This window comes from Biomphalaria glabrata, chromosome 6 (genome assembly GCF_947242115.1).
Source record: "Biomphalaria glabrata chromosome 6, xgBioGlab47.1, whole genome shotgun sequence".
NCBI lineage: Eukaryota > Metazoa > Mollusca > Gastropoda > Planorbidae > Biomphalaria > Biomphalaria glabrata.
The window spans coordinates 31,496,736-31,524,086 of record NC_074716.1 but is presented as its reverse complement, the minus strand read 5'-3'; the positions used below and the strand labels follow the sequence as shown (position 1 = coordinate 31,524,086).

At 35.6% G+C, this 27,351-nt stretch overlaps 2 protein-coding genes across 6 annotated transcripts in view; both read right to left on the bottom strand.

Moving 5' to 3' along the window:
* LOC106059500 (myophilin-like) overlaps positions 1-913 on the bottom strand; it is a 36,001-nt gene extending 35,088 nt beyond the window's left edge. The window contains exon 1 of one of the 2 annotated variants that reach the window (XM_013217136.2): positions 760-913. In XM_013217136.2, coding sequence (XP_013072590.2) covers positions 760-909 — 150 coding nt within the window. In that variant the 5' untranslated portion in view covers positions 910-913. The remainder of the gene's footprint in view (positions 1-759) is intronic. The other variant, XM_013217135.2, reaches the window with a different exon arrangement.
* Positions 914-5,217: 4,304 nt separating this feature from the next.
* On the bottom strand, positions 5,218-24,005 carry LOC106059504 (uncharacterized). 4 transcript variants are annotated; one of them, XM_013217140.2, is made up of 8 exons: positions 22,806-24,005; positions 19,522-19,677; positions 17,417-17,540; positions 17,174-17,261; positions 16,890-17,036; positions 16,559-16,626; positions 12,741-14,188; positions 8,284-8,393 (listed from the first exon to the last, which is right to left on the bottom strand). In XM_013217140.2, the coding sequence occupies exons 1-7, from the start codon at positions 23,992-23,994 to the stop codon at positions 13,981-13,983; spliced, it is 1,980 nt and encodes a 659-aa protein (XP_013072594.2). In that variant the 5' UTR covers positions 23,995-24,005; the 3' UTR covers positions 8,284-8,393; positions 12,741-13,980. The 4 variants fall into 4 exon arrangements, with proteins under 4 accessions (XP_055890145.1, XP_013072587.2, XP_013072586.2 ...); XM_056034170.1 differs by lacking the exons at positions 16,559-16,626; positions 16,890-17,036; positions 17,174-17,261; ... (1 more) ...; positions 19,522-19,677; positions 22,806-24,005 and adding an exon at positions 5,218-7,787 and having other exon boundaries at positions 12,741-13,027; XM_013217133.2 differs by lacking the exons at positions 16,559-16,626; positions 16,890-17,036; positions 17,174-17,261; ... (1 more) ...; positions 19,522-19,677; positions 22,806-24,005 and adding an exon at positions 5,218-7,787 and having other exon boundaries at positions 8,312-8,393; positions 12,741-13,027.
* Between the last annotated feature and the right edge of the window lie 3,346 nt (positions 24,006-27,351).

Below are 27,351 nucleotides of genomic sequence, written 5' to 3'. Positions count from 1 at the left end.
GAGATTGTGGTCAAGCTGACCTAATGATAAGTGTTGAAGAAAATTGTTTATAAATAGATTGCATGTCATTTTCAGCTTGTCAGCAACATTTGAGTTCGTTTTATTTTATTTTTTTAAAAAATAAAAATAAATTTGGCAAAAATCCTAACCGTGCTAAACTACATAGTTAGAAAGGTAATTAGTCAGCATGGTGTGTACACATGTAGTTATTAGCTAGGGAACATTGAATATTTTAAAAAAAATTATTTAATGCCTAATGACACATATCTATCTACCTATGTATCAATCTTTCTATCTATCTATCTATTTATCTATCTATCTATCTATATATCTATCTATCTATCCATCTATCTATTTATCTATCTATTTATCTATCTATATATTTAAACAAATAGAAGCAAGTAAGATTGTAAAAATCTATCGATATATATGTTATTGTAGGTTTAAAAAAAAGGAAATATTAGGTCAGTCTATTTAAGCCAAGACACGGATTAATAGTTACTTATTACTTACAATAAATAAAAAATAAAAAAAAATAAAAAAATACGGTACATCTCAAACCTATAAGGAATTGTCCATGCAAATGTTCTTTAAATAGTTCGTGACTCTGATGATTCTCAGTCCGTACGTATTAAAATTTAGATATGTCTGTTATTGTGTTTGATGTTGTGTTGTATGCTATGTGTCAAATGGTGTGTGTATGATACTTGGTATAGTGTGTGTGTAGGAAGTATCGAGTGAATGACGTAATGTACTTACCACTGGAGGCATGCTGAGAAAACACTTTGAACACACAGAACCTTGACTCTGGCACCAACAGGAAGAGAAGACTCCGAACGAACAGTGACTGACTTTACCCTGGATGAAATGGGTGGGGGTGGAGGGGAAACGCCCGTGAAAGATAACCATTCAGACCAGATTCTCACAAGATGGGAGCGGGCGGGCGGGGGGGCGGTTGTTCCAGTATGATTTGTTGGATGGGAGCAGGGGGGGTGGAGGTATCTGACGTCAGAGCAATAGAAATAAATAGTCAGGTGTGTATTTAAGGAAAGAATTAAAAAAGGAATAAAGGGTGGTGTTAAAAATAGAATTGAGTAGTTCTGGGAGAGATGGGGGTGTAGACTTGCACACTGTGATGGGGGAGGGAGTGGAAGGTACACTCGTGCATGTCGAAGAGTCGAGATTGGCACTTTGGGGAGGGAGGGGTGTGTACTACCTACGATTGCCTGCAACTGTTGCTCACGAGTGACTTGCCAAAAAAGTTTTCATGAGAGTGAGTTTGCCAGAACAAATTAGAACAAAAGACTTGTTAAGAACAGATAATTCTTGTTTGGGAATGGTTCAGACAATAGAGGCATTACACTTCAGTTAAGTACAATAGAAACCTTGAGTTAAAACAAAAGAGAGATTGTTCTGCAGCTGCAACAATAGAAACCTCTCACTACAGCTAAAAAAATACAAACACTTCACTAGAGTTAAAACAACAGAAAGATTTCACGACAGGTAAACCACTTCAACTAAAACATTATACATTATTACATCGTATCCGAGACAATAGAACACTGTATTAGAAATACTATGAGTATTATTCTACAACTTAGATAATGGACCCTTGCACTATAAGATAAAATGAGCAAAAAAAATATGAGTGAAAATGAAAACATAAAATGGAAGAGCATACATTCAGGTAACGTTGAAGAAAAGATTCACATATCTAATCGGAAAGTAAGAAGCCAATACGTTCAATCAAGTCAATGAAGTAAAAGAAACTCATGCGTTGCTGTTGGGTTGAGGTCAAGATACTTTTTTTTTCATTCATATTCTAAACATAGTAAAATATAGGACTAGATCTAGTCTAAACTATTTGATATATAAATCTAGAATCTAGTCTCTGAAAAATATTTCTTTAATACTTAAATCTATCTAGAACTTAATTTATGAGATCTAGACCTGAGTTTGATATTCTCATTGTGTATGTAAGGTAGATTTTCATTTTTGCTTGACCTAAGTGCGGAAATGCTTTGCTATTTTGATTTCTTAAAATCACGGCTAATCTCTATTATGGCATCAAAACTACCTACAGCAGATATTTAAAAGTACGTCCAGTGGGTCACAGCTGGTCAGTCGTATCTGGCCGCTAGAAACATGTCCACAGAACATAGTGAAGGTAAGATTCCGTTGTCATGGTGCGTCACGTGACAAATATATGGACCCTAAGCCAAAACAAAAAAGGGCAGTAATGACCTAAATCTGAATGAAAAGTGATAGCCAAAGGTCACGTGTTACCAGAGTGTGCATAACAAAAGTAACCATCAAATGAAAACAAGAGCGACAGAGTGGATTGTCTTTTAGTGCTCATCACAATGGGTTTTTCTTGCTCATCACAATGGGTTTTTATTGCTCATCACAATGGGTTTTTCTTCCTCATCACAATGGGTTTTTCTTCCTCATCACAATGGGTTTTTCTTCCTCATCACAATGGGTTTTTCTTCCTCATCACAATGTGTTTTTATTGCTCATCACAATGGGTTTTTCTTCCTCATCACAATGGGTTTTTCTTCCTCATCACAATGGGTTTTTCTTCCTCATCACAATGGGTTTTTCTTCCTCATCACAATGGGTTTTTCTTCCTCATCACAATGGGTTTTTCTTCCTCATCACAATGGGTTTTTCTTGCTCATCACAATGGGTTTTTCTTGCTCATCACAATGGGTTTTTCTTGCTCATCACAATGGGTTTTTCTTGCTCATCACAATGGGTTTTTCTTGCTCATCACAATGGGTTTTTCTTGCTCATCACAATGGGTTTTTCTTGCTCATCACAATGGGTTTTTCTTGCTCATCACAATGGGTTTTTCTTGCTCATCACAATGGGTTTTTCTTGCTCATCACAATGGGTTTTTCTTGCTCATCACAATGGGTTTTTCTTGCTCATCACAATGGGTTTTTCTTGCTCATCACAATGGGTTTAGGTTTTTCTATCGTCTTTTAAAGCAACTGCTAATTGAAGCTCTGATGTGACATACTATATTGTAACTATACCAACCATCACTGCCCTTGCGCAATGCCGGATTTTGGTGGGGGAGGGCGGTCGAACTATTATATAGAAATCACACTATTTGTGTACAAACTTATTTACTTAGAAAATATATTAAATTAATTATATTAATTATTTAATATCATGCTTTCCCCACCGGAATGTTGGCCGATTCTGGGGGGTAGAGAAAAGTGCGATTGCATCTACCGCCCCCCCCCCCACCCATAATACTTAGGAGGGGGCTGTCGGTTAAATTTGTGTATAGAAATAAAAGCTTCTGTACAAAAGTAGTTCAATCCATTATATGTTACTTATTGATATTTTTAATCCCTTAATACCTTATGTCGCATCGCACTCAAAATCTCAAATTCAATTCTTAGTCAATGTAAAATGTAAGTGGGTTGTCAGTACTTAGTATGACCGTATGAGGGGGGGGGGCGATAAATGCGATCGCCACACCCCCAACAGGTCCATTTCGTTTTAAAAAAAAAAAAAAAAAAAAAAAAAAATACCACAAATATAATCTACATCAGCTATAAATTACCTTGTTATGTCAGGTCCCACTCTAGTTTATGTCAAATGCAATTATTAGTTATAAATCAAAACAAATAGAGAGAGGACCAGGACTTGATAGTTTTCATTCTACCGCCCCTTCCCCTCTTTCCGACAATAATATGATTTTTTAAAACAGGATAGTCAAATTTTACGACAGTTTTTCCTCAGAGCATTGTACTGACCGCGCAAAAAGTATAGATCCGCTAGGGTTCTTGCCCTTGTTATTGAGATTACAAGTCACAAGAGTTACTGGACCTAAATCTATTGGAATCATTCTTTCTCAGCAACTCAGTGTAGGACTCTACGAGTAGGCGGTTGTCTATGTCTTGTTCTCCTCCCTTACCTAGATATAACTTAGTGAGCTCAGAATTCACAAGAGGGCAACATTAGACCTAATGACACTCAATGACACTCAATGACACTATACACTCAAACATGGTCGTGTGGAACCCAAGACAAAAGTCATTCTAGTGTTTGCTAACGTTGTTTTTTTGTTTTGGTTTTAAAACAAGAATAGGGAGGAGATTTGATTACAAGCATGATACTTTTTTTATGTGATTGAACACAATCAAGGAATGTGATTGAAGTCACTCAAGGAATGTGATTGAACACAATCAAGGAATGTGATTGAACACAATCAAGAACACAATCAAGGAATGTGATTGAACACAATCAAGGAATGTGATTGAACACAATCAAGGAATGTGATTGAACACAATCAAGAACACAATCAAGGAATGTGATTGAACACAATCTAAGAATGTGATGACATTGTGAAATGTTGACTATTAGTACATCTGCAAGACGTGACATAAAAGTGATTGAGACAGAGTTTATTGAATGTACTGTGTCCGTAACCTTTTCATTTCAGACATCAAAATGTATTTGAAAGTTAGAGGAACAAACATACAAACAGTTGTCTGCCTTGACATTTTGTCTGAATACACTATCTATCTCTCTAAGGTCATTAGAATTACATCCCAGTCACTTCCACCATTTTGTTTTCCTGATAGTTATAGATTAGAAAATATTAAAAAACTTTTTTTTAATTCTTACTGTAACTTCATAAATACTATTAAATACATCGTCACATTATCTACTGAGGCAGTTTAGGTCTCTCCGGTTTATATTCCCCCTTTGCAACTTCTTTTGTGACTAAAGAGGCCAATCCTTGATACACACATGTTGGGCATATGTAATCACCAGGCGCCGTTGCATTTTCGCCCTTCTTTCTGCTGCTGTTGTGTATGGCATCTGCAATCTGGGACCTTTCCTTTATACTCGCTCTCCATGTGGATCTATCCAGTGCTACTTTTTCCCAGCTGCTATTGTCGATTTTGAAGAGCTTCATGTCGCGTTTGCATACATCCGTATATAAAGTGAAATAAAGAGAACTTATAGTGGCACATTTGCAAGATATAATGGAGTACCTCACGGACTGCATCACTTCAAAACTTAACTATTAATAAAAATAAAACTTTTTTAGAATATAAAATTAATTTTAACCAAGACATTTCAAATTCCACCTAAAAAAAGACATTTAACGTGACCCTAAAAAAAAGACAACATTTAACGTGACAACCCTTTCAAGGACAAAATGTAACGACCAAGACGAATATCAAAAGAGTCAACATTTTAATGATGACCAGCGTAGCCCACACGTTTCAAACAGAATGATTTTTATACTATCAATCTGAATTAGATGTTTTTCTATTATAAATATAAACTACAAGAAAATCAATATGATCTTGAATTATTTATATGATCAATCTGCATGAGACGTTTTTTTTTTAAACATGATATTGAATCCCGTGGTATTATAACATTGCTAAGTCTCTGATTTGAGCTTCAATCTGAATTAGGCGTAATTTTGAAGCTCAGCTTATAAGCAGAGAGCGATGCCCCATAGAAAGCTTTTACCAACGCTGTGATGTAACGTATCTGCCGAGGCCGGAGAGTCACTTTGGCTGGAAGCGGAACAAGGGAAATAGTGTCTATGAGCTCTGCGCTCAGAGTCAGTTGGTACGTTGCTCCATCGCAAAAGCTGCCGACCTCAAGTATGGCACTGTCTGAGAACCTGGTTGTTATAAGTCGCAGGCATGGGACATGAAGCGGTTTGACCTTTGCCTCGGCTCCAAAATGCCCGAAAGAGGGCGTCGTAGTATCGTTTTGCGTTCTCAAAAGATTTTGATGCTTGATTTCCAAAGACGGTCGGCAGACTTGTCTCTGAAACATTTGAGATTTGGCGTCTTTCAGTTGAAAGAGCTGGTGAGATTGTCCAGGCAGAGCAATCCATAAACTGAAATGCATTGTAGTCCCTGCAGTGTACTTTAAATGTGTGTCCAGGGTGATTAATTGTCCAGGGCTTTTGTTGTACTGATCTCGGGTTAAACTCATGGTGGTGATAATGTAAGTACTATTTCCCAACAAAACATGATATACATTGTCAAAGTAGACACCGGTCAGCTGCTCGCAAATGACGTCATTGTCTTTTCTGTCCGAAAGGTCAAGAAAATAATTATTAATAGTGCCAACAACGTAAGCCGCGAATGCAGATTGAATGCTGTCGTTTGAGAACCGAACTCGGTTACCTTCACATATACACTCTACCGGACCCTGAACTATAATCGATACCTGGGAACTACGCTTCTCATTCGGTGGCTGCCTCGTTTGGTCTGCGCTTTCCGCTTCGATGCTTGAATTCGATGTCAGCAGAGTTTTCAATAAATTAGAGACGCCGGATACTCCCATAAGCCCCAGGATTTGAGCGCTGAATATTCGATTTCCGGGTTCGATGTCTAATAAAGAATAGGACAAGTTAAACTCTTTTGGGAAAAGAATGAAAAGAAATGGGTTAAAGGTTTGCTGTCTCAGAAATATACTGGCGTCGAGGCGCGAAAACTTTGGATCGCCCACGTCAGACATAAAAAAAAAAATTGAATCGGTAGATCGTCGAACTAATGAAGACATGGCAGCAGATAACTCAGTGTCAAGGTCGGCGCTGAAATATATGTCTGGAACATTTATTATAGTAAAGCTAAAGGTGCTAAGCTTTGCGTTCTCAGCCCTGAATATATTTGAGAACATTTGGCGCACCTCAGAGGTTAGATCGTTGTCTAAAATATCTTTGTCTTTCCCACAGGAAGTGACGTTAACACTGAGCTCCGTGAAATAATTTGAAGTTAGACCAGCGCAGTTGTGGATGTTGTCTGGGGACATGATCAACTTATGGATGCTGTCGTATATCTTAGGGTGATGGCATCCGAGGGCGTTGAACAAAATACAGCGGCCATGGAGCGTGGATAAGTTTAACAAACTCATCGCATGGTCCTCACTGAAGTCTTTGTCTAAATTTCCAAGCAGTAACTCCAGATTGTGTTCAAGAACTAAACTTGAGCTCTGGAAGTCTTCAGCTGAGTGCACGTTCCAATCAGAGCTATGTTTCATCAGCTCAAGTACGGCGTGCCATTTTGGAAACTTTATATAGCTTTCCCAACGTGACAAGAACCGGAAGTAGACAAAGTGTACATTTACTGATTGGCTAGCGGAGACATTATCACCCTCTGATAGATTCTTTTTCTGGGTATCTAAATAGGGCAAAGTGGTCGATTGGGTTAGGGTTAGGTTAGTAAGTTGGAGTTGTAGTTTCTGTTTAAATAAAAGAGAGTTGGAGTCGACACATTTTAAGGTTACAAGATCTTGAGTTTTGGTTATATTAACATCTTTTGAAAGTAACTCATTGATCAATGTTTGAAGTTCTCCTAAAGAAGCTCGAGGAGATGAAGTTATAGAACTTTTGCTAAGTCCTTTTTTAATATATATGGTAACTAGCTCACATACTTTGCTAAAACACGAAGTCTCCATCATGGCGGAATGCTTTGTAGACGCTTTGACTTGAAACACGCATTGAACGGCGTCACATCTTTCACCATGGCACAGCTTCTTTACGTCTGCTGATGAAGGCTGGTGTCTGACACACTTTCCGGTGACGCTGTCGTTGTGGTTATTCCCTGCCGACACAAGAAGCTTGTTGGTTGTCGGACGGGAAGCCACTAGAGCCACGTCCATGAAAGCACATTGACTGCACATTGTTTCTCTAAGTAAACTGAACAAAGCTAGAATGCAAAGACTGTTGAAAGACTGACCAACACAAGTTGTAAGCCCCATGCTGCTTCATAGATCCATCGATGTTTTATCTGCAAAAATAACAAGTGTACCTTTGTAGAAGTAATTGATCAAAACATATTATTGAAGAAAAATACAAAACATATGTTTTTTACTTTGTTAAAGCTTTGCTTTTGGAGAGGCCAAAAAAAAAAGGATGGGGCGGGTAAATTAAGTTTGTTTCGTCAAATGTAGACCGTGGAGCTAGGCCATCTTTTCCCTAGCTGGATCTTATGTGACAATAGAAGAGACCAGTTTAAGATTAATATGGCATCAGAAGGTGTCTAATCTATATGCGTTATCATCGTGATTTGAAATTCATTGCGATTCTATCAAAACAAAGTTTATTCTGAACGTATAACAATGGACGTTATATCCAAGTGTAGCCCAGGATTCTTGAAGAATTATCTAATGAAAACTAATCAATTTCTGAACATTGTATGCCTAGATCTTCATTCAAAAAAAATTGTATCTTATAATAAATAAGCATAAGCACTTTATCTTGTATACAATAAAAGTATGTCTCACATGAAATACTAAGACCGTAGACATTTACATTTGTGTTCTCCTTTCTATACAAGTGGATCATTGGCTCTAGCACGTTTGTAGGAACTTATAGTTCTCTCTCTCAGTAAGCTCTGAAATAAATATGTAGAGAAACAGCTTGTTATATTGCGTTTCACTATATAGGACAACGTGTGTATTGGGTCAAGTATCTTTGATTATTAATAATGGTTTTAAAATAATCATGATATAAATAAGGTGTCGGCTAGTTTGTATTCCTTTCAATGCAAGATTGCTTGTTCAAGAATGGGAAAGGCTTTTCGTTTCTTTCTTTAAGAGTCTTCACTCTCCGAAGTTTAAAATTTGAACCAGTCTTTTAAAAGCATTTCATTTTTTTTTCTTCCACTTGTATTTCAAAGAAAAGCCGTCTGACGTAGCTCATGGTGACCTCATTTCCTGTCCCGAGGAGAAGACTGTTGACAGTGCTGGCTCGTGATCTTAGAAAGCCAATAAATGAGTTCTGTTTTTTTTTAAACGAGATTGGGCGACGGTTAACAAAATCGCCCACGGGCCCAGACAGTAGAGCCGGCTCTAATTTCATGACTTATTGTTTCACGTATCAAAGAACAATTACCATTATTAAAAAAAGGGAGTGATTAAGGTTTGTCACAAGAGTAGAGTTTTTAGTAATGATTAATTCTAGACATCAAATAGAAATACTGGTAAGGCTTTACTTGAGACCATTCTGTTTTTACTTCAGATTCAGCCATTGTTTGATATTTAAAGTTTTTTTTATTATTAGATTTGTTTCTATATAAAACAAAACACTCGCGGTTCCCCCTATAATTATCCTCTGAAGTGCCACATTATCAATCAAGATACAAATCTTGAAGTGAACTGTAAGTACGGGATGTGCCCAATAAATGTATTTCAACCATCTTTACTTCTACATTACTTTATTAATATTGAGTCTAGAAATGATAATACATGAAAAGTTATTACTAAAAATGTTTGATTAAATGAGCATGGTAAAAAGTGTTTGAAAAGAACCAACAAACTTAAAAAATGCTACATAGAATTCATTTCGTTTTTATTATTTTCTCTCTGAGCACTAACCAAGTATACAATAAAGGTTATAACGAGGTCATGTGTATCTTCCATCTCAGGTTCTACAAGCCAAGCACAGTTAGTTTCAGTTATAAAATATTAACTATGAAATACAAACCAATGTAAATATTGCCTTGAGATATAAGACTGACACAATTAATAAAAACTATTGAATTATATATACGAAAACAATATAAGTAGTAATCTTGTTGAACGTTTTTAAAATATCAGTTTTCATTGCAAGACATTTGACTTTAAAATGTTGAAATAAATTCAAGACACAATAGTAGTATATACAAGATAATAAATGGACTAAGTCACACATATTAATATACAAGATAATAAATGGACAAAGTGACCCAGAGGCGGAGTGGCTATATGGGCATTCGGGCAAATGCCCTGTGGGCCGGTACCCAATGGACTGGTAGGGCCCTGAGAGGGACGCATGAATGCCAGTAAATTGTTTCAAGATTTATATTAGTCTCTTTTAAAGCAACACTTTGAGAGTCGTGATTATAAAAAAAAATACTTTTTAAAATTTTAAAGTCTAATACTAATCTAAAGCATTATCGTGAAAATTCTGTATCCGTAGGCCTATATAGTGCTTCGAGTAGACGTCACTAAACGATAAAAAGTTCTTTATTTCTTATAGACATCGACGTCAGTGTGAATATATTCGGATGTATCTGTAAAGGGAACAACAACAATGTCCAGTCAGATACGAATTCTTATTGGTTTGGTGGAGTTGTCGTATGATCTCCAGTTGGCACCGCTACGAAGTCCTTCCTAAATCACAATTAATATCTTGAACAGTGTAGAAATATGTTAATTGGAATCAAAATGCAAAAGAATCGAAAAAGAAGGAGCAGAAAAGATAAAAAGCAACTATTGCTGTAAACCTGTGCCAAAAAAAAATAAAAAAAAAATGTATTCATGTTTTCTCGCAAACACTAGAGATTCACCAACGTTGTGGTGACAGGCTCAACGTCATAAGTAACACTAATGACGACAAAGTTATTGCCTTAAGTCGAAATACAAAGAGGCTTTGCTACAATATGAGATGATCTTGACAGCATTTGTTTTACTGAAGGTAGAGATATTAAAAAACAAGTGGATATGATCTATTGTGTGTGTGTAGCCAGCTCTAAGATGCAGTCAAACTAGGATTCCAGGTTATTGAGAAAGCTGTATATGTGAGTCAAGTAAAGTTCTCTTTTAGACCTTGCAATCTTTCCTAGCCAATTGTTTACGAACATCTCAGCCAACGCGACCCAGGACTGTATGAGATGGGCAGTTCAATAATTGAGGATGAAGATTTATATTTGTAAATTGAAGTCCATATGCCCGAGACAATGGCGAGGAGTGAAAGTGACTTCTAAACAATGTGTTCGTTAATGGAAGAGCTTCAGATGTCTTGAATGTAAATGTGAATATTTCAGAATAAAAGATTCCCGATTTCAGAGGTTATACTTTATTCATTTATTTATAGTGCTTATCAGATAGTTTCAAATCATCTAATAAACTATTCATTTACTAACTACTTTCGACTTTCGAGACATTATTAAAATGTACACAATGCTTTTGAGGACATGATGATTGGACGCTTATCGTGTGCATACAATTTGTGGGACGGATTGTATCGAAATGCCCGGGCCTATTTTGACAACCAGTCCGCCCCTGACTAAGTCACATATATTAATTTGCATACTAATAGTCAAGAACGACCCATGTGTGTTTGTATTATCTAATTTTATGTCAGTTTTCTTTTTTTTTTAATTCTTAAAAAAAATTATAATAAAAAAAAGTTCGCTATCAGAAGAAAAAAGTAAAAGCTATATTTATTTTGAGCTCTATACAAGCGATGGAGAAATTTGATTTTTAATTGCGCTTTTAGTTTCTGAGATCTAAACATGACAGACATACTGACGGACTCAAAATTGCAAGCAGTTCAAACAGAGTAGGGTTTAAAATACACACAAAGTTTTCAATGAATGTCAGAGGGAAGGACAAACAAAAGGACAGACTAAATGCTTGTGACGTACAGACCAATGGGCTGATGAACAGGCCGCTTTGTTTCTGACGTTGTTCCTCGGAATGCAAATGTTCCAAACTCTTACAGTCCTTGCCAACATTATAAACAACACTCAACACAACAATGTAAAACAGTTGTTAAAAAAGGATCCGGTTGAAATGCATTAAGAAACAAAAAAATCAAAAATCATTTTTATAAAACAAAGCTTACCAATGGGGAAAAGCTCCGCAATTACAACTACATTTCTCTATTATGTAGAAGTTATTTCTCTTATTCGAAATCAAACAAAATAATTAAATATCAAAAACTAATTGACTATTTAGTTAATTTTCTAATTGATTCGTGTTTTGTTAGGTACAATAAATAATTGTTCAAAGTTTCAACTTGATCCGAGAATGGATGTCTGAGAAATAACGTGCACAATTAACTAAGGACAAAAGTCTGCATATTTAACGATATCTGTGAACACTGAAGCATTACCCTTGTGGGTATCAAACAAAATAATTACTTACCAGTAATTGATTGACTAATTCATTTTTTTTTCTTGAACTGGGTGTGGGATAAATAACATGAACAAACCTTTCACCAGAGAGACAGAATGTTTTGATATAAGTTTGGTAATTAAGAAAACCAGGACAAAAGAATACGGTTTCCAGTCCACGTGCCCATGTAAAATCATGAGCTGGGCAGTTAATATAAAGCAACAACTTGATTGTGCAAAGCTCATTACGAAGACGTTTGTGCAATAATGAAGCACTCCAAGAAATATCTAGAATTAGAAATGAGAGACAATTATCTTAAAGTAGAGATTGACGTTTTAACTTTAAACACGCACTGAACGAAGTCACACCTTTCTACGTCTGCTGAAGGCGGCTAGTATCTGACACACTTTCCGGTGACGCTGGCGTTGTGGTCATTCCCAGTCGACACAAGGAGCTTGCTGAATATCGGACCGGAAGCTACATAGCAACGTCCATGAAACCACACAGAAGACGCATTGTTTTTCTAAGTAAACTGAACAAAGAATGCAAAGACTGTTGAAAGATTGACCAGAAGATGTATGCTCTGAACATTAAGTGTGGTACTGCTGCAGACCTGCATCATTAGATGAACTTTATCAGCGGACAGGAATCTCGATCTTGATAGTATCAGAGAATGACTATCAGCTTAAGTTTTCAATAATACATGTAATAATAATAATAGACAATCTCAAAGGGAGTAACATTTAAATGCGTTTCTATTTAAAGACATATAGCCATGACATTGCTTCACAAAAGAGTAACAGTAATCTGTGAATGAAAAACAAAGTTATTAAAAAAACAACAACAGAAAAACCATTTACCTTTACTCTATATACTCATCATCACACTTTTAGAATCACTTTTGTTTGAAACTAAAGAATATTAGATCTTAGAGTTGCCTTGCTGAAAGCGTGAGTAACTTTCTGGTAACACGGAATAACTCAAAACAGAATCAAAATGGAATTTGTTTCTATCTTACACACACACACACACACACACCAGTCGAGCCTTCTCGAACGTCTGACAAATCCAAACGTTAAAGACAGTCTAGTCTTTGATAGCAGACATTGCTCGTTGAGACTCTCTTGTGACATGGGCTACATCTGGTACTGGGAGGGGGGGGGGGAGGGGAGGAAGCGAGAGAAGGGGGGACGGGGGAAGAAGAAAAGGAGACATTGATTTCCTTGGGAGCATTGGTGTTTGATCAACCCTCAGAGATCAACACGCCTCCTCACCCCATTTCATGGCTCCCGAGTCCCTGTGATCCTTCACAGAACAGAAATGAGAATAATTGTGAATAATGGTAGATCTAGTAAGTATTCCAATTAACTTTATTTGACCCCAATTTTAAATACAAACTCTATATTTTATATATTTTTTGTTGCATATCAATTAACTACAGAAAAAGAAAAAAAAAGCATAGAAAACGATATTGTACAATGTGGTGGCTTTGGTAGAGAAGACAAAAAGGAAAAGCGTAAGAAAATGAAAAGACAAATATCGGGAGTGACTTTGAAATAGACAATATAGACACTAGATCAAGGACGCTAAAATAAAGGCAGTTGCGTAGCTAGGGGAGGGGGGGGAGAGAGAATTTGAAATTCCCCCCGGATGAGTGTTTTTTTTTTACATTAAAATTTAAATATTACGCAAAAAAAAGCAGGGGCCCCCAAAGTGGTCAAGCCCCTCTGGGCCCCCAAACGATGGAAAATTACTAGCTACGCGCCTGAATAAAGGATAACTGTTGCTAACTAAATCACATAATTATTCGCCACAAGCGACGCCTCTACTTATATTATCTCCAATGAATGAGGTCGGGTCTGTTATAATAATTACAACTATAAATATTATTTTTATTTTCATTATGTGTTCTCTGAAAAAGGGTGAGATTATTGCTGTATATTTAAAAATAAACTAAGATTATTTTAAAAAAAAATGCCACTTTTTCCAACTACTAGGTATCCCGTCGAAATACTAATGCATTTGTTTCTGCCCTTCGACAGTATGTCATGGTCATATTTGTAGTTGAGAAATGATGTAACAAATACATAGTTTCAAGTCTCAAGTCATAGTTTTCTCCCCTGCCGCTTTGCCGAGAATTTTTCTGTTGTTCATCATCTTGACGAAGTTCTGCATCCTTGTGAACTGCTGGAACTCGCCGTTAATGACGTCATCGTAGCGCCGCAGCTGGACCACCTGTTCGTCAAAAACCATGTCGCACCCCGCCAGTCTGTTTCTGCCCAATATGGAGTTAGTGGTGATGATCCATCTATGGGGCAAGGCGTCCATGAAAAATAAGAGAAAATGAGAAAAAAAAATGTAGAACAAACAAGATTACAGAGGCGTCCCCCGCCATGGTCTTGTTTTCGTCGTTTAAAGTAATAAAAAAAATTTAAAATCATTTGGTGTTATTTTTCACTTAAAATCACACAGGACGACGAGTCATCAATAATAAGACTCTTCTAACTAATCTGGAATAAGCATTTGAAATCGAATTCCCTTTGAAAGCAGAGCTGCGTGAACTGATCACGTGTAAACAGAATGGATACCTCCCAGATACGTACCTCTCCCCAACTATTTTGTTTAATAGAATGGTGTAGCCCAGGGGTGGGCAACATTTTTGTATCGAGGGCCGCATTAATAAAAGTTTGGTAATGGCGGGCCGCATATATATATATATATATATATATATATATATATATATATATATATATATATATATATATATATATATATATTTATATATATATATATATATATATATATATATATATATATATATATATATATATATATATATATATATATATATATATATATATATATATATATATATATATATATATATATATATATATATCTTAGAAAGATAAGCTTGCTGTGTAGATTGTCTTTTAATTCATATATACACTGTATTACGATTTATTAAAATTGCTGTTGTCTTTTTATATCACAATATCCCCACAAATATACAGTTGTACTTAATGTGCAGTATTTTACTTCTTACATTCGTGCATAATGTTCCGGAACTGTGGAACTAGCTTACTATTTGTTACCTCTGTGTGTGACTGCTGTCAAATTACAGTCAGTCAACATTGACCTGTGATTATACTTGTTTAGTTTCCACAAAAAAATGCTTGCTCACTGAATGAGACAATTTATGTTCCGGAAGTTAAATGTCGGGACGAGTGAAGCCTTCCCTTGTGGAGCATCACCAGAGAATGCTGACCATGTCCTTCAATGGTGCATACTACATCAGGGGACCCGAACAAGACTCTCCAAAGATTATTCGGAGAACTGCCTGATCTGGAAACCACTACACGGTTCATCTCGGATATAGGATTACTGATCTGAGCCCTCCAACATGTAAAATGAGAACGAAGAAGAAGAACAGATGAATGTGTACCTAAATAGTGTGAACAGCAGCGAAGATTTTTTAAGTGTGGAAATACAGCTTCTGGCACCCATAAGGCTCCCATGGTAGTGCTGACTGGAACTTCTCTTTGCTTGAGCTATGTTCTGGAGCTGAATCGGCTTCTCTTAATAAGTGTTGTACTTTTAATCATTTCACTAAAGATAGTTTCACCTTTCAGCAAAGGAAAATGACAAAAACTTTTTTTTTTGCTTGCCTTTAGAAATGGGAAGGCCTTGTTTGAAAAGATTTAATATGCATTTATATTTCATATATAAACAATCAATTGCAATAGCAATAATAAAAACATGAAATTTTGTCTTCCACTCTTCATTAGAAATATTGATATTATATTCTTCTCCTTTGCCTTGCCCATGCTAAACTAGCGGATACATTGGTTTATTTATTCGAAATCAGAACTACACGTGGTTAACTCCCCTATCTCTATATATTTCATTACATTATTAGATTCCACTACTTAATGTTTAAATTATATGCAGTTTTGTGCAAACTTTCCTGTTTCAAGTTTAAGGTTCTCAGTAAAAAAATCGAGCTCCATCAGTTGTTACACTTGCCATCTTGTTCCAATCCTACCCAACACTCAAACATTGTGTCTTGAATTAAGTGTATTGATGTATAGCCAATAAGCATAATCTTCGTTTACTTAAAACTTTTTATAATGAGACAGTTTCAATAATTTGTATAGATTTTTTTCAAAAATATTTGCATTTTTATATACTGTGGGCACACCTGATTTCTGTAGGTGTCGGCGGGCCGCATAAAACACCTCGGCGGGCCGCATATGGCCCGCGGACCGTAATTTGCCCACCCCTGGTGTAGCCTACTGCGCACTCAGCATGCATACGAATGAAAGTTGCGCTATATAATGGATTTTAAAAAATTCAATCTTGATTCATATGAAACGCACTTTCCAATTCGATCACACAACTCGCTTTATAATTAGTGAATTCTATTTCGTATTTTCACGAAACCTAATGCTCTAGTTCTTTACATTGTTTTATTCCACCAAAAGCTTTGTTTGCATGAAACGCAAAGCATAGATAGATAGATAGATAGATAGATAGATAGATAGATAGATAGATAGATAGATAGATAGATAGATTAGATAGATAGATAGATAGATAGATAGATAGATAGATAGATAGATAGATAGATAGATAGATAGATAGATAGATAGATAGATGTTGAAAGTAGATAAAGTTATACCTGTTAAACATCTCTTTAGAATTGTTATAGATAGCTCTGTGGTCAAACTTGATACTCATTATCCTTACCTGTTAGTTTAATAGAAACAAAGAGTGGCTGTAACATCCATATGAAAATGTTCTTGTATGTATCTTTTATCTTTGTTTTAAATTACAATTAATCAACTAATTGTTTTCTTTTAATTATTCTTGTTTTGTCAAGTACAAGAAATGATTGTGCAAAATTTCAAATTGATTCGAGATTTGGCGTGGGAGAAATAATGTGTACATACTTTTTACCAGGCAGACAAACAGACTGAGTTGATATAAGCTTTCTAAAAACTACAACAGACCTCTGGGCAGGTCTTCAGTAATCTCTCCAGCTGAAGTTTGACCTCGTTGTGCGTCTGGTTGCTACCTAGAATCTCAAAGCAGACGGCGTTGGGCTGCGGAGCTGGTTTCTCTAGGAAGTGACCCACGTTTTTGTTCTTTTTGCTGACCTTAAAGTGACCAAAACAAACAATCATTTAAGCCTGGGATTTCTGGTCATTTCATTTCAAAACAAAAATACTCACTGGTCATACTCATACCAATGATATCTAATTAAAAGAGAGTCAGGGACTTCTGACATACTTACCTTTATCAATAAAGGATCCTCTTTCAGATTGATCTCTATTCTTTGTGGAGCAGCAGATTCTGTGTCCGCTTTCTTTTTTTCACTTTTGCTTGAAAGATAAATGCATCAATTAATGTATTGTTACAGTTTGAACTTGCAAAAAAAAACCAAAAACAGGATTAAGACGAAACAAATCAACGTTAGATAAAGTGCATTAAGTACAGCTTAGTTTTTAATTGAACAACTTCAACTTATAGTGTTAACCTTTTCTTCTTTTTGGTTTTTGCAGGTTTTCGAAAGCCAAGCTTGAGAAGCTCTTCCTTCTTCTCTTCGGGCAGTTGCAGAACTTCTTCTTTCCACGGAGTAGACTTCTGCACCATCAGGCCATCTTTATTGTAAGAAATAAAGAAGTCTTCTTGGTAATAAGTAACTTTCTGATTACAGAAGGCTCTAAATAACTACAGGCAGTACTGTTCAATGTGACCACAGTGTTAAACTAAGAACATTCGACATTTGAAAGGAAGGAAGTGTAGCTAGATGTATTTAAAGACACATTAACAGGGTGATTTTTGTTTTTTTAGTTTTGTAGAAGATTAAAATCTTGGTAGCTCCGAACAGTCTCTTAAATTTTTTTAAATTTTCAAAACCAATTAAACTTGGCTGCATTCAGCAATGTCCCTAATTAGAAATTATATTCTGTTTTCACTGTGATTTGAACTCTAGATCTTTGAGTAGTATCATTCCTCTAGCACCTTCCCAAACTAGACAAAAAGTAAACTGGTAATACGCTCTAACATTCTTGTCTTCGTGTCTCATTATGATAAGAATACATGTGTGAGTCTTCTATGTATTAGTTACATTTACATGTGTGAGTCTTCTATGTATTAGTTACATTTATATGTGTGAGTCTTCTATGTATTAGTTACATTTACATGTGTGAGTCTTCTATGTATTAGTTACATTTATATGTGTGAGTCTTCTATGTATTAGTTACATTTACATGTGTGAGTCTTCTATGTATTAGTTACATTTATATGTGTGAGTCTTCTATGTATTAGTTACATTTACATGTGTGAGTCTTCTATGTATTAGTTACATTTACATGTGTGAGTCTTCTATGTATTAGTTACATTTACATGCGTGAGTCTTCAATGTATTAGTTACATTTATATGTGTGAGTCTTCTATGTATTAGTTACATTTACATGTGTGAGTCTTCTATGTATTAGTTACATTTACATGTGTGAGTCTTCTATGTATTAGTTACATTTACATGTGTGAGTCTTCTATGTATTAGTTACATTTACATGTGTGAGTCTTCTATGTATTAGTTACATTTACATGCATGAGTCTTCTATATATTAGTTACATTTACATGTGTGAGTCTTCTATGTATTAGTTACATTTACATGTGTGAGTCTTCTATGTATTAGTTACATTTATATGTGTGAGTCTTCTATGTATTAGTTACATTTACATGTGTGAGTCTTCTATGTATTAGTTACATTTACATGTGTGAGTCTTCTATGTATTAGTTACATTTATGTGTGTGAGTCTTCTATGTACTGGCTAATGTTGTTAAATGAGTATATATAACAATGATATAATAATAATAATCTTTATTATCCGTAAGGAAATTTGTCTTACAATTTGTGCATTACACCAAACAAAAAACATTATAACTATAAGAAACCAGAGTGTACATTCACACCAGACTCACTCATAATTTACATGTGACAAAGTTTATACCAGATTGTTCTTATTTAATGATTTGATTGCCAGGGGAACAAAAGAGTGTTTGTGTCTGTTTGTCTTTGCTATCGGTGTCTTGTATCTCTTTTGTGATGGTAAAATCACAAAGTCCTGACACAAAGGGTGATTCTTTATTTCGAGGTCATGTCTTGGACTTCCAAGAATAAGGATGAGTGCATTGTGCAACACTTCACGTCACCACGAAAACCCCAATTACGACCAGCATAATTTACCACATCAAATGCAGACAAAGCCTTTGTAGCGGGGGTTGGAGGGGGGAGGTCCACTTAAGCTGTTTTTTTGTCGTCTTCTCCTGTCTTCGTCAAGGGTCCTTCTTAGAGTGTCCACTGTCCAGTGTGTATGCACGACCTTCAGAGAGCTCTCCAGCCGTCTCTTTCACAGACAGAATAAAATGTAGGTTTTCAATTCGAAAAAGAAATCTTGTTTTTTTAAAGCCAGTGGACACAAATAGAAATGTCAGGACAATGACTTGGACGAGTTAGTATAATGAAAAGACTATGTATGAGACACGCAGATACTTAAAGCATTCATACTGAAACGGAAGCTATGTCATCTTACAGATAATCTACTTTCCAAACTATGTGTGTAACATCCTACTTGTTGCCATCTCTGAAGCAGAAGTTGGTCTCTCTACGACAATCGCTTGTTTCTCGTTGGACCATCGGTGGATTTCTAAATGGTTGATTCTTAAACCTGAGACCTCCGGCTCCCTTATTTCGGAATCATCAGAAGGAGATCCTTTGTTTTCTGTACCTTAAATGGAAAAAATATGTACGTGTTTATATTTCAAACTTGAAAAAGGAAGGTGAATTCATTTTTTAAGCACAGTTGCATACACCCATGCAGAAAGTATATGTACTTAGGGTGTACATATAACACACTAAGAAAAACTTTCGAAAGAGTTAGCTCCATGACTTAATGTCAAGTCTTTTTAAAATTCAAATAGTTTTCAGTACAACTTTAAGATACGGAATGCATTTAGATAGGGAGGACAGGAGGAGGGCTACAGCCCAGGGACATTCACAAAAAAGGCCCCCACAAAAAAAATCATATTTCGATCGGTTAATAACTTAACGTTTTTTAAATCATACTTTAAATCTTACAGTTGGCAACACTGTCGTGGTTCAAAGGTATTCTCGTAATATACTCCGGATTTACTTCATTGTGTCAACCCTAAAAAGTATTTTTTTTTGTTACTAAAATATACATTGTAAATAATTTCATTTTTTTAAACGAAAAAAAAACAACAAAATATTTACAAGTACTCTCTTTTATAATGTGGCATGCTTTTAGGTATTACTAATTGTTTCTATTACTAAGTGCTCTCTTTCCTTCTTTGACGATAGAACTTCCGTCTTCCGAAAGAATGAAGGGTCAGAATGTAGGCCTAATACGTACACACAAACACGCACGCACACATACTTTTTATTTTGGGGTGGAGGGAAATCCTGGCTACGCCCATGCCTCCGTCCAACCTGAGTTTCGGTCGACTTCTAATTTCTTATGAATGTCATAAATTTATTTTACATTAAATATTAAATATAAGGCCACTGCCATGTAATCATGTTATTACTCACGTGGAGTAAATAATACCAGACAGCATTGATCTAGATATTCTAGATGATGTTATAGATGTCTTGGCTGCACAGAAAGCACGTCGTGAGGTGATATGAATTGAGATGTGTCACTTGTGCATTATCTCGCCAATAAACAACGGTATTATTCATTAAAAGAGTCTTTATGAATAATTTATTTTCTTAATTTTACTTACATACTGTACCAATAGGAATTAAGACATATTTATTAAGCACATTATCTCATGTCATGATGTCGAATGTCGAAATGCAGTGGCCCGTAAAAAGGTCAAGCTCCGCGGGCCCCCAAATCCTTAGCAACGCCACTTAAATAATTGCATAAACTTTCAACCGACTTCCAAGATAGTTTAAATACATGTTGTTATCAAAAGATAAAGTGTCCAGGTTAATATGCAAGCACTGAAGTGTGTTCTATGGGAACAGGACATGAATTTAACTTTTAATACCTAGATCTAAATTGTTATTAGTGTTTCTCAAATGTCAAGTACTATTTTTAAAAATATTTTTTAAACATATAGACTGTATTTTTTTAAAGAATAAAATTAAAGAATAACTCTAACTTATTCTACTTGTAGGGAAGGAATAAAACAAAAAATTCGGCCCACAAAGTAATCTTTCTGTGTTTAAAAAATTAACTTTACTCACAGATTTTCCTTATTAGAAAATGTCATTGTAAATTTATATAAGTATGAAGTTAAAATTAAAATATGTCGGATAATTAACGTTTGCTAAAATGTCTTTTGTTGGATCAAATCTGTTTTGAAGTCAGGTTATTGTTTTTTTATTATTGCTCCAGAACTTATTAGTCACTGATTTCAAGGGATGAAACTATTGTGAGTCTCGATTTGATTCAGTCAACAATATGAAAAGGGGCAAGAAAATGTAAAAATTAATAACACTTTTAAATGACACACAACTTTGAGGGTATGAAGAACAATGCAATAAGGTCGAGACACAATCTTGAAACTGTTTTAAGTCCAGGTAGATGCATAGAAATATGTTCCTATAAAAAAAAAACATACTTTACGTGGGTGACTAGAAGAATGAAAGGCACACACAGGGATAGAGCTGTTTTCAAAAGACCTAGGGAAGTAGTCAACACTAAAGCACGTACGACAAATTTCTTTCCCCCCCCCCCTGCCCATTCTCAGCCACGTCGCTGGTAACAATGGCTACAATGTAGATGTGTTGACAAAACATGGGCTTCATATTTTGTTCCGATTATCTGGTGTGTAGGAAGTGTTCATCATAGTTTCGTAAGGATAGCTTGCCTTTACTGTTGTGTTTTATACAGAAGTTTAACAAATGTGTCAGGGATAATTGTTGACACTGGTCACTTCCATGCCAACACGGCTGAATACTTCGATAGATAGTAATAGCTAGCATTTTGTTTTTCAATAGTCAAAGCGCAACTTGCAAAAAAAAATTGTTTGCATATTCCCAACAACAACAACAACAACAGCAACAACAACAACAGCTAGCAGATGGTACGTGTAATGATACAGGAAATAGAACTCTTGATTGATAATTTGTACAACCAACAAATCTTATTTTTAGAAGCATAGATTTTTACGTATTACACATTTCACAGCCACTAGGGGCTAGCAAATATAGTGTATTAACAATGTTATAGGCTATACAAAGTAGGCCTATTAAAGAATTAAGTGGTTTAGGATTAGTGTTAGGGTTAGTGTTCTGCTATGTATTCCTGAAACTTTAAACCTAAACTTCATTGTTCATTTTAAACATTTACCATTAAATATTCATTTGAACACATGAATATTAATGTCCGGTTTTAGCTATTAAAAATCACTTGAACAAAAAATTGACAGACCGAAACCGGGAAAATCCTTCTCAACCTCGGCGTGACGCTCGGGTGGAAAAGGTCATTAGAGGAGATTATTACGCCAATAAACAAATCAGAATCCCCTATTTTGTATGGGTACTTAAAGATCAAGTTCATTGTACTGGCGGGGATGGAAGAGAGCCCCAACAACCATGTCACCGTGAACACACCGTTCATCAATGGAATCTTTCAGTGCGGACACTCGCAGGGCTGATGTAGTACAGAGAACCAAAATGTCGGCCCCACCACTAACACAAACGGAGTACGGATCAAACGAACAACATCAGGCATAACAGACAGGCCGGTGGAGAGGAGATTTCATGGGCCTATAGTTTCAGGAGTCTTTGACTCAATTCTCAGGACAATCACAAAGACAGACCGAAATGACACTTTAATGTTGGGCTTCTTAAGAAGGTTCTGTTGATTATTGGTTATCTTACTTTTCATCCTGTCTTCAGATTCATTGATGCCACCGTCGGTATCTTCTTTAGCATCTGAGAAATCAAAACGTTTCTTGGCATCTTTAGGAGACTCTAGAGAGTTAAGGTTGTGCCCCATTCTGTCTCTCCTGATTAGTCTGCAGTTGCGAATGATGTAGACCTCGTACGGTTCTAAGCCAAGATCTCTTCTCTCCGAGTTGATAGCGTTGCTTGAAAAGAGTGTCCTATTGATGACGCTTCCTCGTCTGACAGAAAAGAATCCCCAGAAAGAAAACCTAGGCAGGAGAGGGAGGTTTTCATAGCTTGGGCGTCGGTTGAGATTGAAGCTTCTACGGCGTTCAGATTCCGGGCGCTGAGACTCAGAACTTGCTGGGGAAGATCTTTGCATAGCTGGGCCACAGCTTGAAGGTCGGTTCTGAATGGATTCCCTTGCTTGTTTTCGTTCTGTTGACGCTGTTCTTTCTGTATCGGTCAGAAACACGTTGTCATCGCTGTCTGAATCGTCGATATCATTGTGAATAGTCTTAGACGTACCAGCAATGTATGGAAGGGAAAAGTCCGACTGGGAACTGTTAAGGCTTCTTCGACCAAGATCACTGAAAACACTGTAAGGTCTTTCAAAGGTCACACTTTTACTTCTGCTCTCTGGTCTTCTGATGAAACAGCTGTCGCTTCTTTTTAAACAAGGTTTTGTAGGAGTTCTTTTGAAAGGTCTCCCACTGGGATCGTTTTCAGAGTCTTGTAAAGACACAACGTATGGCTCGCTGTCTAAACTGGCTACCTCCAAAGGTGAATTGAGCTCCTTGTCTAATTCAGCCTTTTCTTCTGGCACAGAGACAGAGCTCGTTTCCGAAGACACCGCTTCGTTAGTTTCTACTTCCGGAACTGCGCCCATCTTACAGTTCTCAGATATGCTTGTATATTTCGAAGATCTAATGCGTTGTTCTCGTGGCGTGTCAGATCTGATTGTGTTGCTTGATGTGTTACTGGCCACCTCTGCAACTTCAACTGCACTTGAATAAGCCTGCTCTTCCTCTGTAGATACTGGTCTAGAAACTTCTTCCTGTTCCTGGGGTTCAGCTTCTTGGTCGTCTGCTGCTGCGCTGTCTCCTTGACTTGCTAATGCCGTTGAAACGACTAGTTTAGATCTTAGTCTACTCAAAATGTTGTACTGGCTTAAAGTAGGCATCTAGGGAATAATTTTAAAAAAATATATCGTCAAATCTATATTGATAGGTTTAATTTTTTTTTAAAATTGAATTATCTATTATAAAAATAACATCACTCTACCTACATCTGCATATGGTAATTAGGGGTAGAATTTTAGATATTTTAAAGTATTTTGATATTTTCAATCATAGTGGTTTATAATATAAATAGCTAGATATATTTATAAAGCTTATATCAAGTCTGTCTTTCTGCCTGGTAAAAAGCTTGTATATTTCACCCACAGGTCAAGTTGAAAATTTATACAATTATTTTGTGTACGTGATAAAACAACAATCAGTATACAAAATTAACCTATTAGTTAATTAATTAATGGTAATTAATTATTTTGTTTTGTATAGAACAAGGAGAATAGATGCTACTTTTTTAAAAAGATATATAGAGTTTTTCCCCTTATTACATTTCGTAGTTATTTTGTGTTTTTTTTTTTTTTCCTACTTCCCACTTTTGGATCAAGTGAAATTTTTTTTATATATTTTTCATAGTCGATGACAACGCTTGAAACAATTTTTTTTTAAATTTGACCAATCAATTTGTGGTAGTCAATAAAAAACAATTATTCATAGTCGATGACAACGCTTGAATCAATTTTTTTTTAATTTCACCAATCAATTTGTGGTAGTCAATAAAAAACAATTATTCATAGTCGATGACAACGCTTGAATCAATTTTTTTTTAATTTCACCAATTAATTTGTGGTAGTCAATTAAAAAAAATATTTATAGTTGACGACAACGGTTGAACCAATTTTTTAAAATTTGACCAATCGATTTGTAGTAGTCAATAAACTTTGTTTTATATAGAAAGAAGTGGGGTTTGTTCATGTAGTCATAAGATATATGGCCCTGATTTTAGCTATTATTCCCCTAACATAATCAATGACTTGCAGCTAAGCTAGTTGTTTTTTAAAGATTTAGATCTATAATAGTATTGTTTCAATTTTGAGCACTGCAGAATCATTTTACTAAGCTCTCCGTTGTTATCTCATTGTTCAATATACAGTATAATTTTGCGTCATTGAATTTTATTTTTTTTTAGTTTAGCATGACAAAAAAGTTTTTTTTTTGTTGGTCTTAATGATCATGTATTTAATGACCAAAACAAATTAATCCTCAAAGTCCACTTCCAATATGGAGCATTTAGTGGTCCACCAACTATAGGTCTAAGTGACTAATTAACATTACTTAATGATTTTATGATATTCCATTAATAAATAAAATACATATATAATTTACTTTCACTAAACATTACTATTAATGGCTGTTGTTAATATTATAGATGGATGGTAGAAGATGGTAGATCTAAGGTTAGTCAAGTCAGCTGCTAGTCTAATTTTTAGTTAACATTTTAAATACATGCGCTTATATTGACCATTTTTACAAAGCCTATATCAACTCACTGTGTCAGTAAAAAGTTTGAACATGTTATTTCTCCCACAACTATTCTCGGTCTTAGAATCAACTTTGTACATTTATTAATTTGCATAGCCCCCTCCCCCAGTAGACAATACAATAATCAATAATGAGTCAATTAATTACTGGTATTCATTATTTCGTTTGATAGAAATTAAATGCTTCAGTATTCACAGATATGGCTACATTTGTTGGGTTTTGTTCCCTTAAATAATTGTAGACGTTATTTCATCCACATCCATTCTCGGATCAAGTTAGATTTCTAAACAATTAATTATTGTACCCAACAAAACATGGATCAATTAAAAATTAACCATTTAGTCAATTAATCATTTATAATAATTTTGCTTCAGGTCAGAAAAGGGAAATAACTTCTACATTCTTGAGAGATATAGTTGTAAGTGCGGAGTTCTTTCCCTTACAAAACTTTTTTTAAAATGATTTTTTTTAAAATTTTGCTTACTTCATATCCTTAGTTTAGTGTTTGCTTGTTTCAAAAGTTATTTGCTTGATTAAAAAGAATCAATAAATTATGACAACTGATATTGAAATCTAACTGAAACAATTAGTTCAATTTCATGTCTAGACAAAAGCTTACTGTTTGTAAGACCAATGTTTCTTTTGCGTTGGAAAAAAAAAGGAAAACTTAAATGAACTATGAAACACAGAAATACCTTACCAAGTGATGTGTGACGCAATACTTGCTTACCTTGAACTTTGTCTGGTCCAAATGCTTTGTATTCAATCGTCAACACAGACTAACACAATATTTGTGGCCAATAGAAAGAGAAGTACATCTTCATTCTGATGCATTTACTTAAAAGAAAATCTCTAAACACTTCTGTGTGTACCGAATATCATTTGGTGGATCAATGTTCGATCTTCTTGCTGACTAGATCATTGAATAATTAAAACCGGTGGATTTGTGAGTGTCGAGGTAGACTTGAAACGTTAGATCACATTCAAGTGAGAGCTATCGTGAGCAGAAGAATACATTAGACAATGTTTGACGAGTAGATAAATGATTTATTGTTTGTGCAGACTTCGAATGTAGCTCCCTGGCACACTGTTGACTAAGTCTTTCACTCACTTAATAACTATACGCATGTACTAGTGAATCGTTCAACTAATCAAATGACTTAGAACTCACTCAATTAACAGTCAACTTTTCAGTAGTCATTCATCACATCACAGCTCTCTCTGATTCAAAAACACTCACTTAAATATACACTCACATTTATGTTACTTCTTTCATCTCTCTCTGTCTCTCACTCTCACGCTTGGTTCCTCGCTCTCTTCCTCACCATTGGTATCTCTAACTCTCTCTCTCCCACCATTGGTCTCCCCCCTCTCTCTCTCACGCTTGGTCTCTCTAACTCTCTCTCTCTCTCACACCATTTGTCTCTCTAACTCTCTCTCTCTCTATCTGCCTCTCTCTCACCATTGGTCTCTCTAACTCTCTCTCTCTTGGTCTCCATCTCTTCTCTCTCTCTCCCTTTCTCTTTCTCTCCTCCTCTCTCAATCTCTCCCTCTCTAATTCTCTCTCTACTTCTCTCTCACTCTCCCCGCTCTCTATCACTCACTCTTCTTAGTCTCGTGGAAACAGAAAATACAATCTTTCCTCTAATATTTGGAGAGTATGGGGAGGAGAAAGAGAGAGAGAGGGAAAGAGGGATTGACGAACCTTTATTTGAAACTCTTTTCGATTTCAGAGACTGATCAAAACTTTCTTTTTATATGTTTAAACATCGTCTTTCTCCCTATTACAACCAGACCACAATGAGTTGAAGAGAAAAGAAAGGTCCCATATATATTAGAACGGTGGATTTCGGACATGTTATTAAGTTTTCTATTGATATGAAATTTTACAGAAAAAGGAATTCTATAAAAATTGTGTAACCAAAGAT

What these genes read in the sequence shown, in the direction of transcription:
- LOC106059504 (XM_056034170.1), bottom strand. Translation starts at nt 7,758, where the DNA reads ATGGGGCTTACAACTTGTGTTGGTCAGTCTTTCAACAGTCTTTGCATT.